At 35.9% G+C, this 17,541-nt stretch overlaps 1 protein-coding gene across 1 annotated transcript; it reads left to right on the top strand.

The window, feature by feature from the left end:
- Nucleotides 1–217: 217 nt before the first annotated feature.
- On the top strand, nucleotides 218–15,450 carry LOC138713845 (probable cytochrome P450 6a14). The gene is made up of 5 exons (XM_069846301.1): nucleotides 218–346; nucleotides 5,760–6,691; nucleotides 7,858–8,079; nucleotides 9,617–9,868; nucleotides 15,034–15,450. The coding sequence occupies exons 2-5, from the start codon at nucleotides 5,761–5,763 to the stop codon at nucleotides 15,204–15,206; spliced, it is 1,578 nt and encodes a 525-aa protein (XP_069702402.1). The 5' UTR covers nucleotides 218–346; nucleotide 5,760; the 3' UTR covers nucleotides 15,207–15,450.
- Nucleotides 15,451–17,541: the final 2,091 nt, after the last annotated feature.

Genomic DNA, 17,541 nt, shown 5'->3' with positions numbered 1-17,541 from the left:
TTTAACGTCGATAAAATTGGTGATAACGAGATGAGGCTGGCGATTTGCCGTGTTATTACCCGACATTCGCCTCTTAGTTGAGGAAAATCTCGGGGGAAAAAATCAGGTGATCAGTCCACGGACTTACACCAGCGAATAATAACACATCTCATCCTGAGTCATTGTTTGCAAGTAAAATATAAATACTGCTTCATCAGAATGAGTGACCAGCTTATCAGTTCGTGATATAAATGTCGTGTTTCCAATATGAGCTCGTATAAACTTGAGAAAAACATCAGTTGTATCAGTGAAGGCTCGCTGATAAGTGCTACTCCAAGACTGGGAACGTTCGTGAATAGACTTCAAGGTAAACTACTGGCTGCTATCAGTTCACTATTAATTATAATATTTGTATTTTATTCTAATAATAATAATAATAATAATAATAATAATAATAATAATAATAATAATAATAATAATAATAGGCTAATGATAATAATGATAATAACATTCTCAGATATTATTATTATTATTATTATTATTATTATTATTATTATTATTATTATTATTATTATTATTTATTACTATTGTTATTACTGTTATTACTATTATTATTGTTACAATTATTCATATTCATATTCATACGGGTCCACACCTGTGGAGGAAAGGTTAGCGCGTCTGGCCGCGAAACCAGGTGGCCCGGGTTCGATTCCCCGTCGGGGGAAAGTTATCTGGTTGAGGTTTATTCCGGGGTTTTCCCTCAACCCAATATGAGCAAATGCTGGGTAACTTTCGGTGTTGGACCCCGGACTCATTTCACAGGCATTATCACTTTCATCTCATTCAGACGCTAAATAACCTAAGATGTTGATAAAGCGTCGTAAAATAACCTACTAAAATAAAATAAAAATCATCATATGACTTTCAGGTATTGGTTTCCCTCACGTTTCTGCATACGGTATCCTCTATATCTTCCCATATCTTCCATTACACAAAATTAAATCTTATTTTAGTCTATTTCTTCCTGCATCCTTTCTGATACACTGCTCCCTAGATTTAGTGAAATGCGTTTGAAATTAAAGAAAGCTGGAGACAGTGCAACGTGGTCTGTTGTGACGAGAATCCAAGCACTCAGCATACCGGTAAGACATCATGTCACAATCGCTTTCAAGTCTTGAGTATTTTTGACAAAGTAAATATCATTCAACGCCTTGAAAACGGCAGAAGTATTAAGGATATTGCTGGAGAGAGTAAGGCAAATATTAATCTATTTTATTTATTTTGTTGGTTAATACAGTACATAATACTGTGGAATCCCGGCCACCAAGTCACTCAATTGAGTGCGCTCCTTGTATATCCTAATGACAATTGACTTAACATATATGTCAACATATATATCTCGAAGTCAGCCTCGGTAGCGTATTCGGTATTGCGCTGGCCTTCTTTGCTCGAGGTTGCGGGTTCGATCCCGACCCAGGTCGATGGCATTTAAGTGTGTTTAAATGTGACAGGCTCATGTTAGTAGATTTACTGGCATGTAAGAGAACTCCTGCGGAACACCGGCGACACTGGTATAACCTCTGCAGTTGAGAGCGTCGTTAAATAAACCACAATTTAATTTTTTATGTCGAACATGGAGTAAGGCCACAAAGGGAAAACACTGGAGGAGAGGGATTCAATCCGGTGTTCTGGATTGAATTTCGGCATAGCTCAGTGGTTAGAGCGCTTGGTATATAAAACCAAGGACCCGGCTTCGAGCCCCAGCGCAGGAGCGAATTTTTCTCCTCTAATAACCATCGTTACCATAACAGATAAATTCTGTACGACCAAAAAGTAACCTTTACGTAATGATATGTTGTTAAAGTATCATGTATGATAAGTTGGCAATAATAATCAGTAGATAGTCTTCTTTTCTACAAGGTCTACTGATTTATTACATATGGCCAGCTACATGAAATTCTACTTTCTATCTTTTATACATGGATTTCTTATAGAAATGTTAGTTTCCTATGTATTATAGCTTGAAATTCATATAGTATACATGAGTTACGAATTAAACAGTAAATACCATGAGTTATGAATTAGACAATAAAATTTTATACATGGATTTCTTATAGAAATATTAGTTTCCTATGCACTATAGCTTGAAATTCATATAGTATACATGAGTTACGAATTAAACAGTAAAATACCATGAGTTATGAATTAGACAATAAAATACAAACCGAGCGACAGATTTAATAATAATAATAATAATAATAATAATAATAATAATAATAATAATAATAATAATAATAATAATAATAGTAAACTGCCCCCCATTGAGGGTAGCCCTTACGGACTCAGTATATCCTCAAAAAAAAATATTATGCATATGTAAACATAGATATTAAATTTTAAAGAAGGAAAACAAAGAAAAGGGCGTGAAAAATTACAATTGTTATTAATATGGCACATATGATTAATTAAGATTTGGCAGGATTTTTTAACACAATTATCACAATGTCATCCCTCAGAGATGTTGGCAGAGCAAACTGCCGTCGAAATTCTTCGAAAAAAGCTGGTATAGTCCCTCGAGCACCTATGAGCAAGCCGAATACCTCAACGTGAATTAAAGCATATTTCAGCTTGAAATAGTTGACTGTAGACTCATAGATCGACTTCTTCTCAAGGTGGACCTCGGCTGACTGATGACATTCTACTTCAAAAAGTATCGTGGGGTCCACAATGATGCCCTGTTTAGTGTCAGCATTGTACGCTAAAATATCTACTCATACTATTGTACATGTACATAAAGTGATTAATATACTTAAAAATAATACTAGGAAATTGGACTACAAAAAGAGTATAACATATTTATTTTAGAATTATCAGGTTGAATATCTAAGAAAAGAAATTGCCGTGTAATCAATGGCCATTAAACCTCAGGCAATTGCATTGAATTGCTAATCAGATAATCCTTTAATCTATTCTTAAAAGTGTTTATTATCGTGTAGTCCTTAATACTTTGTGATAAGGAATTCCACAGATAAGTGATCTGGTATTTAAATCGTGGTTAGAGATAAAAAGTAATTTGGTGATGAGGTGTGCAGAATTCCAAACAGTAAAGACAAAGAATGTAAAATTCTACGTTCCTTAAGTCGGAACCACGGAAGACTGGAGAAGGACGGTGATATGTGACCACATCGCCGGATAGTGAACACGTATCTGAGGCCCATATTCTGAACAGAGTCTAACTTGTCTGACAGTTCAGAACTTACTTCCAGTGTTGCCAACCTGGTTCTTTTTCGACTAAATTTGTTTCTTTATTATGGTTTATTTGAGAAAATAGCCATTTAATTGCTAATTTGGTATTATTAAAATGGTGTGTGCTAGAAATTTAGTTTCTTTTTATTCTTTTTATTTTATTGGGTTATTTTACGACGCTGTATCAACATTTGAGGTTATTTAGCGTCTGAATGATATGAAGGTGATAATGGCAGTGAAATGAGTCCGGAGTCCAACACCGAAAGTTACCCAGCATTTGCTCGTATTGGGTTGAGGGAAAACCCCGGGAAAAACCTCAACCATGTAACTTGCCCCGACCAGGATTCGAACCCGGGCTACCTGGTTTCTCGGCCAGACGCGCTGACCGTTACTCCACAGGTGTGGACTTTAGTTTCTTTTTTGTGTCTGTTTTCAATTAAAAATTCTGTCAGTTTTTGGTATGTGGTATTTAATTATCGTGTTGCCAGTGTTACTCCTGCTAATCGATAGTGATCGATAAATAATTTGTTCGTGATGGTGATGAAGATAAAGTATAAATTATAATTGACAGTACCGGTACCACCAGTTTCTCGCTCAGCCTAGTGATTTTTACAATCATTAGACGGGGATGAAATTTTGAATTCTATAATGCAGGTATATTCATGTACTACGATTGGCGACATTGATTGTTATCTTCGCCCAGTGAGCTCTATACTAAACCGGAGGCACAACTCAATGCTTTAAGTCAATAAATCGGAATATCTCGTTTATTACTGATTTTTTAAAAAACTATGGTTTACAAAAGTTGTTTTAAAATGTTTGCGACAAGTTTTATTCTATACAAAATCTCGATATGATCACGATATATATATATCAGTTTTAAAACAACAATGATATCAAGAATGGTTTGTTTCTGTGAAAAAGTGTCTTTCTGTTTGACGTGTCCAAGCGTTTTCCGAAAAACATTTCCATTTAGTTGTAGCACAACATAAACATGGCTTTTGGAATACACTGTATGGATATCATTGTAACTTATTATATGCATATCAATATTAATATGTAAAAAGATATTGTTGTGTTTGTATGAAGTAATCTCGAAAATGTGTACTTTACGAAATATTTAATACTTAATATGTGCCGCGTGTATATTTGTAAAATTATTCCATCTCTCACTTTCATTTGGTCATGAAATAAAGCAGCGAAAATCAGAAATCAGTCTCGTGTTTCATTTGATTTTTAATTTCATTTATTATATTCCACAGATCTTACATTAGCAATGAAGCTTTAAGATGTGGAACAAGTCGAAATTTTACAATATTACAATTACAATTAGAATTTTTACAATTTTTATAGGTTTACAATTTTGAATTTTCTACAATTTTTTTTACAATTTTCTACAATTTATTTACAATATTAATGCGAGTGTGTATGGGAGGATATTATCAAAGTTTCATAACCGTATTTTAAGAGTGTTTTCGTATATGACGAATATTTTTGCTGGACCAAAAATAAAATACAAATGGAGTAAAAATTAGTATTTTACCATGGAGCTCACTAGAGTTTCTCATTTACATTGTCTGAGTTATCTGAGCCATTTTACAAAGTGGAGAGTGTACGAAATGGATTTCCTATGATAATTATAATTATTTGCCCATATTTGTTCCCTGTGTTTCTCAAAATAATATTTATGTAGGCCTACAATGTTAATTTAATTTGCTTTATTTACGTAAGCAATGGTGCACAATAGGATCAACACAAAAAATAATCTTTGTATACAATCCATGATATATTGACATTGGTTTGGAGTGATTTATTAAAGAATGTATTCAAGACTAATTTAGGAAGCTGTTAAATGATTTATCCTTGCAACAAAAACGGATGCTCTCTTAACCAAATGATAGTATTTCAATTACTTTGATACAATAGCAATTAATAAACATGTTAAAGGAATTATCATTAGGGGATAGTTGGGTAGTATCGGACATCGGGTAATATCGGACAGTGATGTTTCTTTCATCTACCACCAGATGGTAGTACAGTGATGTTTCTTTCATCTACCACCAGATGGTAGTAGCAGTGTTCAGATGTCGCATACAGAAACGTAACCATGTCACTTAGGTACTACCATCTGGTGGTAGATGAAAGAAACATCACTGTCCGATATTACCCGATGTCCGATACTACCCATCTGTCCTCTACATCAAATGTATGCCCCCTGAACCAAAATGATCATATTTTAAATACAGAAATATAATTTCAAATAACTTTCTTGAGTGTAATTGTGGCTTAGGCAACTATGGTACTGGGCCACACAGTGCGATGTGTGATATTAGAATTTATGTATATATCGCAGAGGAAAACGGTTCCAAATCGAATATTCCAACACAAATCAAAAGCACCTTTTGATTCACATCCAATTCATTCATAAAATATGATACAAAATATTTTGATATATTTATAGGTGAGGATTTTGTGATATTCAAGTGATTTCTAAGTTTCATAGGTTGATCTAAAAGATAATTTTCATTTTTCAGAATGCTGGAGGCATTTCAGTCGTACTACGTGCAGTTGGGAACCATCTCAGCTGCCATTCTAGCCGCCATCTATGTTTACTTCAAAATATGTCATTCATACTGGGAGAAGCTTGGTGTTCCCACGCTACCATCTTCAGTTCCATTTGGGACCTTTCAAATCATGATATTTTTCAACAAAAGTGTTTTAGGATTCATTACAGAATTCTACAAAGCATTCGAAGGACACAAAGTTGGAGGGATATACAGATTCGATAAGCCCGCACTCATTGTCCGTGACCCAGAAGTTATTAAAGAGGTCTTTGTGAAGAAATTTGATCACTTCTACAGCCGTGGAATGAAAATAAACGAGAGGGATGACCCCTTACGAGCCCATTTATTTACCCTCTCCGGCTCCAAGTGGAGGAACTTGAGAGTGAAACTGAGTCCCACGTTTACATCCGGGAAGATGAAAATGATGTTTGGAACACTGGTAGACTGCGGGAAGGAATTTCAGACATGTTTGGAGACATCGGCGAAAAATGAAGAAGTGATAGAGATCAAAGAACTTCTCGCAAGATACAGTACTGACGTCATAGCCTCCTGTGCCTTTGGAATTCAGTGCAACTCTTTGAGTAATCCAGATGCCGAGTTCCGTAAATGGGGTAGAAGGATTTTCAAACCCTCTTATAAATCCAAATTTTTCACAATATTCACCAATGCATTTCCATCTATTTTTAGGTTTCTGAGATTATCTCTTGTTCCAAAAGATGTGGAAAAATACTTTATGGGTATGGTAAAGGACACTGTGGAGTACCGTGAAAAGAACGACGTGAAAAGAAACGACTTCATGCAACTCCTGATACAATTGAAGAACAAGACTCTGGGAGTGGCCGAGGAGGAAGACATCAAGTACAACTTGGAGGACGATGATTTGAAGAGCAACACTCCATTTGGTAAGCTTCACAAATTAGCAGTAGTGAGAGAGTTTTAGTTAAAGGTGGGTCCACAATAACCCGGGAACGAGAACCAGAACGAGAACGGGAAGCGTAGGACATGAACGTGAATTTTTTTTATTCACAATAAACCGAAAAAGGAAACGGTTTTGCATATCTATGTATGTCAGTAACGATATGTAAAGTCGATACTTGCGGTTTTATAACTGTACAAAGCTGACTTGTCATTGGCTGAACACCTGTAAGCTGACTTGTCATTGGCTGAACACCTGTACTTTAATGAGTAGCTGTACTTTAATGACATGCATTAAAGGACTGCTACCGGGTGTATAATTACTACATGTCGACATGGTCGAGCATAAACAGTTTTATGGAATTAGCGATCAAAATGTTAACACAAAGCTTTTTTTATAATAAACCTACCGTCTCCAAGTGAAAATAATAATTTTATTTTTTTCAATATACTACACTTCTAGTAATTATATCCTAGATGGAATGTAATACGTTTCTTTCCAGTTTTTATATGAAAAAATTGTGTCAGGTACAATATCCGAAAAAGAGAAGCAACCGAATTTAGTACGTACTTAATCAACCAATCAATCACTGTAGCACATCAAATCTCAGAAGTTTTTTTGGCCTCCATCACAATTTTCCTCCAAGCTTCCGGTGGTCATATTTCCTCTCATTAGTTCTAGATCCCTTTGCACTTGACCATTCCAGAGGAACCTGGGTCGTCCTAAAGCTCTTAATAGTCAGTGTGGAAATAAATAAATCTTGTGCTTAATTTTATTTTATTTATTTGTTCTTCTTTTTTTCCTTCTTCCGAAGTAGGCCTATAAAAATGTCATAACTCCGACGAATATTTCAGGAATATCATTACTACAACCATTTTATCATATTTTTTGGTTTACATTGTAAATATTGGTCAGTAATTTTACTTTTAATTTACTTTAATTTCATATCAATATCATTTTCATCACGAACACGCTTGGACAGCTTGGTTGTGTATAAGAAAACAGTTTGGTACTTCGAAATTAATTTTGGAATTATAATCTTCCCGAAATCCACGATTCAATCACTCCGATCAGACTATATAGGCATAGGTATTTAAAAAATTGAATTTTCGTTATGAAATAGCAGTCAAATGATTTGTGTTCTTTCAACAGAAGTAACACTGGATGTAATAGCGGCACAAGCTTTCGTGTTCTTCTTGGCTGGCTTTGAAACCTCGTCAACAACCATGACGTTCTGCTTGTACGAGCTAGCTGTGAACCAGGACATACAGAAACGACTGCGGGAAGAAATCAACTCTGTGTTAGAGAAGAATGGTGGCGAAATCACTTACGACTCCATTTTTGAAATGGAGTATTTGGACAAAATTGTAAATGGCAAGTATGGTATTTATTCAGAAACAAATCGAAAGACACAAGAATTGTCTTAATCTTATTTATTTCTGTCTGTTATAGTCTTAACAGGTAAGCCTATTATAACTGCCTATTGTATGCGTCATTCAATCCAGAGGAACATATAAACATGCATATGTTTTTAAGTAGTTTGCGACGCTTTATCAACTGCTACAGATATCTAGCGTCTGAGTGAAGTGAAGGTGATAATTACAGCGATGTGAGTGCAGGGTCCAACGCTGAAAGTTACTCAACATTTTTTCTTAATGGGTTGAGAGAAAACCCCGGAAAAAAAAAACTCAACTAGGTAACTTGTACCAATCAGGATTTGAATCCAGGCCTGTACGTTTCACTATTTAAATACCATTCAAATGCTCGGGATCTAAAACCATTCATTATAAATCTCACTGATTATATTTTTCTTCTCCTCGTAACCAGCATTGCTGAAGTTTTCTCTCCTTAACGAAGGCAAGTCAAGAGACAAAGCTGTGAAACACCGAAAAAAATTAAGATAGGTTCTACTTTGATATTTCGAGATTAACTTTCGAGGAATAATTTCTTTGAAAACAACCGATGCAATGTTTGATTGGAGACTTCCGAGCTGATCAGCTTGATATGAGGCTTTTGGGAGCAGTTTTTTTTTTTTTTTCGTGATTTACAATTATTATTAAAAAAATTATGTGAATGAAATAAAATTTAGTATAGGCCTAGACCCGAATAAAAAGATCAACTTTCGTCTCCTGAATTCTAACAAAATAAATACAGTAAGTTAATAATAATAATAATAATAATAATAATAATAATAATAATAATAATAATAATAATAATAATAACAATCATAATAAAATTTGAAGTGGCTTCATTTGTGGACTATACATACATACATGCATACATACATACATACATACATACATACATACATACATACATACATACATACATACATACATACATACATACATACATACAAAGTCCACACCTCTGGAATAGCGGTTAGCACGTCTAGCCGCGAAACCAGGTGGCCAGGGCTTGATTCCAGGTCGGGGCAAGTTACTTCGTTGGGGTTTTTTCCGGGGTTTTCCTTCAATCCAATATGAGCAAATGCCGGGTAACTTTCAGTGTTGGACCCCGGACTCATTTCACCGGCATTGCCGCCTTCATCTCATTCAGACGCTAAATAACCTAAGATTTTGATAAAGCGTCGTAAAATAACCTAAAAAAAGTACGTACATACTCACATATTTTTGTACAATAGCAAAACAATTATTTTATATCTGCTTAGGATAAGTTGACACAAAAAATTTAAACATATTTTACTACAAAATAAGTCCTTATTTGAAGACTTTTTTACTACACAGCAAGCTAGATACATGATGATATGGCGATAAGGGTGTACAGATTCAGTATCACAGTTCTTAAATAAAGTGGGTTCTGCAACAGCTATTCCCACCACAAATCTCTCACAACCGACATTTGAGTATTTGTGTGTATTTGGAAATCTAATCAAATTGTTTGTTGACAGAAACCCTTCGCAAATACCCGCCTGTGCAGACGTTGACTCGAGAATGCACCAAAACCACCAAGTTAAGTGGAACCAACGCAGTGATGAAGAAGGGCATGCATGTAATGATTCCCGTCATGGCCTTGCACCACGACCCCAAGTACTACCCAGACCCCGAGAAGTTCGACCCTGAGCGATTCAGCGAAGAGGAAAAGAACAAGAGACCACATTTCAGCTATCTGCCCTTCGGCGAGGGACCCAGGATCTGCATCGGTGAGTGTTAAATTTTTTACGAGGACTGGAAACTACTAGAAGTCTGTGTGATGTATCTTGTCTCACTGTGAAAAGAGAGAGAAAGGAGATATATCTTACTTCGTCTGTGTTGTTATGGCGATGGGGGAATGGAGCGATGCCGTCCATCCATCCAGTGGCGGAAGGGCCAGTTGATACATTCTGTAGCGCAAAATAAAATTACAAAATATCTCTCTTCGTACTGTGTAGTTCCGTCACTGAGCTTGTCTTTCAAGAAATTGAGTTCCGGTAGCCTGCACAATAACAAGATTTTGAAAGGAATCCTGAAAATTTACAACTCTCCTATAATCTCCACCCTCATTTGAACGGACTTGGTTTTATTGCTACTGAGACAAGATAAACCCTACCAGGTATACTATGTGTTTCAGTCATGGGATCTCTATCGCTAAATCTATGGTGGACGTAGTAAAGATTCGCTCGTAAACGAAATAAAGTATTTTTACTTGATTATTTAACGACGCTGTATCAACTTACGTACTTACTTACTTACAAATGGCTTTTAAGGAACCCGAAGGTTCATAGCCGCCCTCACATAAGCCCGCCAGCGGTCCCTATCCTGAGCAAGATTAATCCAGTCTCTATCATCATACCCCACCTCCCTCAAATCCATTTTAATATTATCCTCCCATCTACGTCTCGGCCTCCCTAAAGGTCTTTTTCTCTCCGGTCTCCCAACTAACACTCTATATGCATTTCTGGATTCGCTCATACCTGCTAAATGCCCTGCCCATCTCAAACGTCTGGATTTAATGTTCCTAATTATGTCAAGTGAAGAATACAATGCGTGCAGTTCTGTGTTGTGTAACTTTCTCCATTCTCCTGTAACTTCATCCCGCTTAGCCCCAAATATTTTCCTAAGCACCTTATTCTCAAACACCCTGAACCTATGTTCCTCTCTCAGAGTGAGAGTCCAAGTTTCACAACCATACAGAACAACCGGTAATATAACTGTTTTATAAATTCTAACTTTCAGATTTTTGGACAGCAGACTGGATGATAAAAGCTTCTCAACCGAATAATAACAGGCATTTCCCATATTTATTCTGAGTTTGATTTCCTCCCTAGTGTCATTTATATTTGTTACTGTTGCTCCAAGATATTTGAATTTTTCCGCCTCTTCGAAGGATAAATCTCCAATTTTTATATTTCCATTTCGCTCTATCTACTACTAGGTTATTTAGCGTCGATGGAATTGATGATATCGATATGGTATTTGGCGAGATGAGGCCGCCAAGGATTACCTGACATTCGTCTTACGGTTGGGGAAAACCTCGGAATAAACCCAACGAGTTAATCATCCCATGCTGAAATCTAACTCCGGATCAGCCTGAGCTACTAAGGAACTTGAGAAGAACCCTAGTCAATGATTACAGTTCACAGTAGTGTTCACTTGTACAACATTGTACAGTGTATTTCACAAGAGTAGGACTATGCTGTAATTGAGTCGCCTAGAATCAAACTGCACTTTATCCAAAAATCTGATTTGTCAGAAAAGACGAAAAGTAGTGCAGTGAGAATCCACACGGGGATTTTACTGCTAAAGTTAAGATAGATAATTTCCATTTTAACTCTAAACGAGCAGTTTATTACATTCCCTGCAAAATCCTGCACAGAAACATACCTTTAACCCCATTTTTCATAATTTGGAGAAAGTGCAGTTTTACTGTAGGCGACTCAATTATATACTGTATATACAAGGTGGGTCAAAAGTCGCTTTCCCCAGTATTCCTTTTTAGTTTCATACTTGTACACATATACAGATGTCATAACTTGAACAAACGAATAGCTGATGTAATAAGTGATGGGTTGACAACCATGTTCGTGCATCAACTGTTTTTCCGATCACATGTCTTGAAAACAGTCCTCGTTTTCCCGATATACATTTGATATGGCAACAGGATAGAGCACCACCTCATTTTGGTGTAGGAATTAGGGACTTCTTGAACCAGGAATTCCATTGGCCGTCGTGGCACAATAGTATGACCACCCAGATCTTGCGACCTGACGCTGAAAAATTGTGTTTTTGCTCAGAAACCGCAGGATCTGCATCAGTTGCGACAGATGATCGAACAGTCATTCGTGAAAATTGTGAGTTATGTTCTGCCATCTGTAAATCAGTGTCTAAACGTTGTGAATTGTGTATCGAGAAACAGGGCCTCCATTTTTAACCAATTCTGTAAAGGAATGTGTAGTCAAATTTAAGTTAAATGTAAGAAAGTGTTTGGGGAAAGCGATTTTGTCCCACTCTGTATAGTACAATACGTAATATCATCCAGCGTTAGCCGAACTCCTAGAGCGTCAGATTTCTACGCTGGTAACACGAGTTCGAATCCCGGCGTGATGAAAGAAACGGAAGATTTTTGCGGACAACTCTATTTCCAGTAGCAGCACTTCACCATTTCTCCATTAATTCTGCACAAGAATTATCTTATCAATAAAATTTTTATATGTCTTGGTCATCCTCGTCAAAGAACTGGCAGTGTTCCAGAAACCAACATCATCATCTACAAGTTCATTATTCGATTGTCCATAATGTGGGCCTTCCAATAATAATAACAGCCTCTTATTTGAGTGGCTTAATTCCACAGCTTACAACCTCGCCCTTAACACCAGAAACCTCTCATACAACTTACCCCTCTGAGGACTGGGTATGGTATTTCGGCACCCCATTCATTATTTACACAATTTGGCTGTTTTCTTAATCTAAACATATTTTACTTTATTTTAAAGTGTTTAAGATACACAAGTAAATAATTTAAATCTTACCCAATATATTTTGGTGTGCTCTGAAAGCGTCTTACAGACCAATAAAACAAAAATCACTACTGCGACTGTTAATGCTTTAAGTTTGTAGTATAACTGTAATAATAGTACATTATGCAACGAGCCTATAATGATAGTAATTAAGACGCAAGTATGTTTGTTTATGAAACGAGCGCAAGCGAGTTTCATAATTTTCATACGAGCGTCTTAATTACCATTATAGGCAAGTTTCATACGACTTTTTATGCTCGACCATATTTCTAACTTGAAATTATTCAGAAGTATCATTTTATTTGTATCTGACTCAAGATCGGAAGTGATCTTGTACATAGCTCGTGTGAGATGTGCCCAGACGCGAAAGTATTGATTTTTTCCGAGGAACAATAATGTTATTGACCTTGATGTAGAGAATAACACGAACTAATTTTGGTATAACCTAGAAATTGATTTAGAATTGAAAAACGAGATGACAAATTGAATTTATTTGAATATTATTTACAATTAACGCTAATTATTATAGTAACAGAACATAACCTTCTGCGACAGTATTGGATTTCCAGCCTCCGTGACGTTTCCCTCGTTATCTTTCGATTGCATATCCGAGAATAATCGAAAAACTGAACTTTAATGAATAGGTGTACTTTAGGACTGCTACCAGGTGTATAATTACTACATTTCGGCATGGTCGAGCATAAATATATTTATATAACGGTTTTAGAACATTTTAAAACAGCAACTTTTGTATGCTAGAAACACAATTCAAGCTTCAGTAGTCACATCAACCGAATTGGAAATTTATTGTAATTTTCCTAAAATTGTCTCAAAAATACTGAAAATATTTCTAAAAGCAGCGATTTTATCAGTGGCTTTCTTCTCTTCACGCGTGTTGATATTATTAAATCTCAGGATGCTAAGTAAATTTTGTGCATTGAATTTATTTTATTCTCTCTGATTTGTATATAGAACTATTGTGTCCACTATTTCAACATCAAAAAGTTGTTTCAAAGTATTTCCAATGCTGTTAGTCTCACACTATTAGCAGAACCAAACTTTCTTCATATGGGCAAAACTTAAGGCGCATTTACAAGCACAACATTTCAAATAACAAATTAAAATGACTATTACACTTTTACTACGTCACACTACTTTCGACCAATAAAACGGTACGAAAGGACGTCTTTCAACCAATCATGGCCGCTTATCGCACAATTTTATCGCGTTCCTAGCATTTGTTTAATTTTATCGCGTCCCTAGCATTTGTTTATTTTTATCACTACCCTAGCATTTGTTTCTTTGTTTGCCAACATTTCAAACTCCACTGGTCTGGCCGTCAAAAAACAGAAAATTACAAACCACTCCAGTCGATGCACATCAATTTGAAATATGACTCGCATTTTGGCATTCAAGAACAAGAAATAATAAAGATCACTGGTCATATATGAACAGCACCATTCGGAAATCCTGAATGAGTTGAGGGATACACCATGTACACCAACGAGTTCACTTCCTTTACGCACACGTCCAATATAACATCAACTGAACCACCAAAACATTCAAATTTGAAAATTGTACTTTCAATAACTGTTTCTTTTAAAATTATCCATGTTTATTTTTTATTTCATCATCGTTAATTAAAACGTTTCTTGTTTATTTCATCATCCCTAATTAAAACTTTTCTAACACTTGTTTATATTATTTAGGTTATGTTTGTTATAGCTTCTGCTATATATTATGGATAGTTACGTAACAGAGATTGTTTAATACTAAGATTTATTGAAAATCATCTGTCAAGTGACGTTGATTACTGGGATCCGGATGATTGAAATGGAATGCAAATGTTTTAATAAAATTGAAACTGAACCAACAAAGCCTTCTTGACTAGTAACAGTCCACAGAGTTCAATGATGATTCCATAGTTGGCAAAACTGATACCGGTAACAAGAAAACATCATCATAAAACACTACTGCCATCTAGCGTAATGTTGAGATGGTACAATAATACATTTGAAGACAGTTGTATTTTCGTAAGCCAATTAATATTTAATTGTACACTTTGTTACTTCTAATCTTTATATAGCCTACTTTCATCTAATCGTGTAATAGTCAATTAAATCCCACTCGAGTTTTGATTTTCTCTAGATAAATCAAAACCTCTAGTGAGATTACTGTTGACAAATAATCAATCTTCTAACAACGCAGTGTTGTGATGACGAACAATAGTGCTACGAAATTCTGCACCAAACTAAGATTATAAGTTTCAACTATAGGCAGTGTCATGCACGTAATATTAAAGTGTAATCATAGCCACTTATCAGTCACACCCTGTATAAAGAAGTGAACTAATTTCATGTCTTATTTTACAGGCATGAGGTTCGGGCTGATGCAGACTAAAGTGGGCCTCATCAGTTTGCTGTCCAAATACGAGGTCCATCCGTCTGAGAAAACTCCCATACCGCTTGTCTTCGACTCGAAGTCATTGGTTCTGGCTCCAGAAGGAGGGATGTGGTTGAAAATTGTGGCCGCGACTGAGAAATGACGATCATATATGACCTGATAGAGTTTGTGTGTATGTATGTATACGTATTTATATGTACCTGATTTTTGTTATTCAGTATTCAATTAAAACAGATGTGATAATATCTGCAGGTATGGAAACAAGATACATAATTTTGTTACATAAAAATGTATATTGAATTTCCGTTTTATGGAAAACTATTTATAATATACGATTAATAAAGTTAATTTGTCAATTATAATGAAGTATCGATGGCATATTATAATGGATTAGGCCTACTACTTTATTTAAAATATGAAATTGACAACGTTTCGCTCTACCTTACGCCTTCTTTTCATTATTTCATATCTACATACAATTTCCTCCCACGTCATCTATTCATTGACCTACCCAAGGGTAGGTCTTTCACTGCAAACCCAGCATTCTCCAATCTTCCCTCCTTATCGCCTTCCTATTAATTTCCCCATACAATCCATAATATAGTAATGTTGTCTATCATCTCATATTTCCTTCTGCCTCGACCTCTTCTCCCGTCCACGTTTCTTTCATGTGTATCCTTTAGTAGGCAATTTTTTCTCATGAAAGCAGCAGGAGTTGATGGAATCCAAATCGAATTACTAACATTTTTGGTTTAAGACAAGAAGTAAATTATATTATTATGCCGAATGGCCTGAAGATTTCACGGGGACAGTGTTGCAGCCAATATGAAAGAAAAATAATGCCAGGAAATGTAATGAGTTTAGGACTATCAACCTGATATCGCACTAGGCGAAGATTCCCTGCAAATACTGAATCGATGTTTATATTCTAAGATGGAAGAAGAGGAATTTCCTGTCAGTAGGCGAAGAGATATGAGAGATGAAAATGACTACAGCGAACAATCAGCGAAAGATAAAAGAAGTTTATGTGGTATTTGTGGAATTAGAGCAGACATTTAACAGAGTGCATTGGAATAAACTTATGGGGAACTTAAAAATAATTGGTGTGGATTGAAAAGAGAGAAGGCCATTCAATATTGTTTATACGAAAGAACTAATCAAAGTTAGGATAGGAGAAGGAATGCCAGAAGGAAGTGGAATAGAAAGAGGAGTGTAACAACGATGCCCCTTTTCACGTACCCTAAAAGGACTCCCTTTTTCAACATCTACTTGGAAGATTTAGTGAACAAATGTTTTCAGGACATGGGACGGGTGGTAGTAGAAGAAAGATTAACATCCATAAAATTTGCTGATGATCTGACTTTGTTAACAGAAGAAGAGACGTTGCTAAGGAATTGCTACTGGAGCTGAATGACAGCTGTGAGCAGTATGGGGTGAAGATAAATGCAAACAACACGAAGACCGAAACGATTATTGGAAGAAAAATAAAGAAACAAACATATTAATTCGAAATTAGACAGAAGAAGAAGTAGACAACTTCAAATACTTGGGGTGTACTATAAGCAGTAACATGAGCTGCTGCCAGGATATCAGAAGGAGAATATGAATGAGAAAGGAAGCTTTAAATAAAAAAGGAGCATCTTCTAAGAACCTCTGGAAAAGTAACTAAGGAAGAGACTAGTGAAGTGTTTTGTGTGGAATGTGGCTCTGTATGATGCAGAAACATGGACATTACGATGAAGTAAAAATAAACGACTAGCAGCATTTGAAATGTGGATGTGGATATGAATGGAGTGTGTGAAATGGACAGACAGAATAAGAAATGGAACTGTGCTAGAAAGAGTGGTTAACCACTTCCCTGATTAACCCGAGTTAACTCGGGTTGCTAACTTGTGTCAAAATGTATTAACTCGAGTTAACTCGTTTCAGTCCCATTTTCGCTGCTAAGGATTATTATCCCGAATAAAACGTTTCCATCCTTCCATTAACCTTTTCCTCACTAGATGGCTACAGAAGTTAGTGATATTGCTATATCTGGTGGTGTTTTTTGTACTTCTTCCTTGCGAGTGGAATTCTATGCTCATATAGCATTCACACACAGTAGTGAGTAGACGCTAGTTATTTCGTGCGGTTTCTGTTTGTGTTTAGTGTTTTTAGTGCTGTTTTGTGTAAAGATGGATCAAGTTAGTGATTCCGAAACTTTTGATCAGGAATATATTCCTGTAGAAGATTAGGAAATGAAACATCGGTATCAGAAGACGAAGTTATAGACCAACAAACAAATTCAGATCTGTTGATGTCGCGTCTTTTCGACAGTGGTTTGAATAGAAGTCATCTGGCACCATTTCTTCTGCACCTCCGAGGTCCCCATTCCCTGAAATTTTAACATTGTTTCTGATAACAATAATTCTCAATTTTTTTAATTATTCTTTGATGATGACCTCATCAACATTATATTCGAGGAGACGATTCGGCAT

The sequence above is a fragment of the Periplaneta americana genome, chromosome 14 (genome assembly GCF_040183065.1).
Source record: "Periplaneta americana isolate PAMFEO1 chromosome 14, P.americana_PAMFEO1_priV1, whole genome shotgun sequence".
NCBI lineage: Eukaryota > Metazoa > Arthropoda > Insecta > Blattodea > Blattidae > Periplaneta > Periplaneta americana.
Note: the sequence above shows the minus strand (reverse complement) of the source record. Positions and strands in the feature narration are given on the sequence as shown.

Bases quoted from the DNA above. Each gene is read 5' to 3' on its own strand.
- LOC138713845 (XM_069846301.1), top strand. From the start codon at position 5,761: ATGCTGGAGGCATTTCAGTCGTACTACGTGCAGTTGGGAACCATCTCA. The intron at 8,080-9,616 runs GCAAGTATGGTA...GTTTGTTGACAG, and splicing joins TTTGGACAAAATTGTAAATG to AAACCCTTCGCAAATACCCG. The intron at 9,869-15,033 runs GTGAGTGTTAAA...CTTATTTTACAG, and splicing joins GGGACCCAGGATCTGCATCG to GCATGAGGTTCGGGCTGATG.